This window comes from Penaeus monodon, chromosome 32 (assembly GCF_015228065.2).
Source record: "Penaeus monodon isolate SGIC_2016 chromosome 32, NSTDA_Pmon_1, whole genome shotgun sequence".
NCBI classification, from domain to species: Eukaryota; Metazoa; Arthropoda; class Malacostraca; order Decapoda; family Penaeidae; genus Penaeus; species Penaeus monodon.
Window position 1 is genome coordinate 35845316 of NC_051417.1, and position 408 is coordinate 35845723.

Consider the following 408-nt stretch of genomic DNA (forward strand, 5'->3'; position numbering starts at 1 on the left):
TTCCTACTTTAGTGTGGATACTATAAGTTACATAAATAACAATATTTTCTCAAAATATTATATATTCATCTTAATCTACATAACATTTAAACTGTGCTAAACAATATCATGATATATAATAAATAAAACATACAAATTCAGTGACTATTAATAAAGGATTACAAATTAATATATCACAAGTAACAGCATAGTCATATTGCATGTTTGAAGTGATTTGCATTTACACAGTTTTCTTAACTACCATCTCATCTATGTGCAGGAACTTTGTTCAATCTGTTCTGGCTTATTATGCCATCCAACTTGCAGAAAGGCTTCTTCTGAAAACGTCATGTTGACTGATCTGTTGATTGTGCTTGGCAAGAGGTCTTCATCTTTTCAAATCTAGATAATCACGCATGCTTTTGACTG

At 30.1% G+C, this 408-nt stretch overlaps 1 protein-coding gene across 1 annotated transcript in view; it reads right to left on the minus strand.

The window, feature by feature from the left end:
• Positions 1-26: 26 nt before the first annotated feature.
• The window catches only part of LOC119593852 (X-linked retinitis pigmentosa GTPase regulator-like), a 22012-nt gene continuing 21630 nt past the window's right edge, over positions 27-408 (minus strand). The window contains exon 15 of the mRNA XM_037942883.1: positions 27-405. Coding sequence (XP_037798811.1) covers positions 382-405 — 24 coding nt within the window. The 3' untranslated portion in view covers positions 27-381. The remainder of the gene's footprint in view (positions 406-408) is intronic.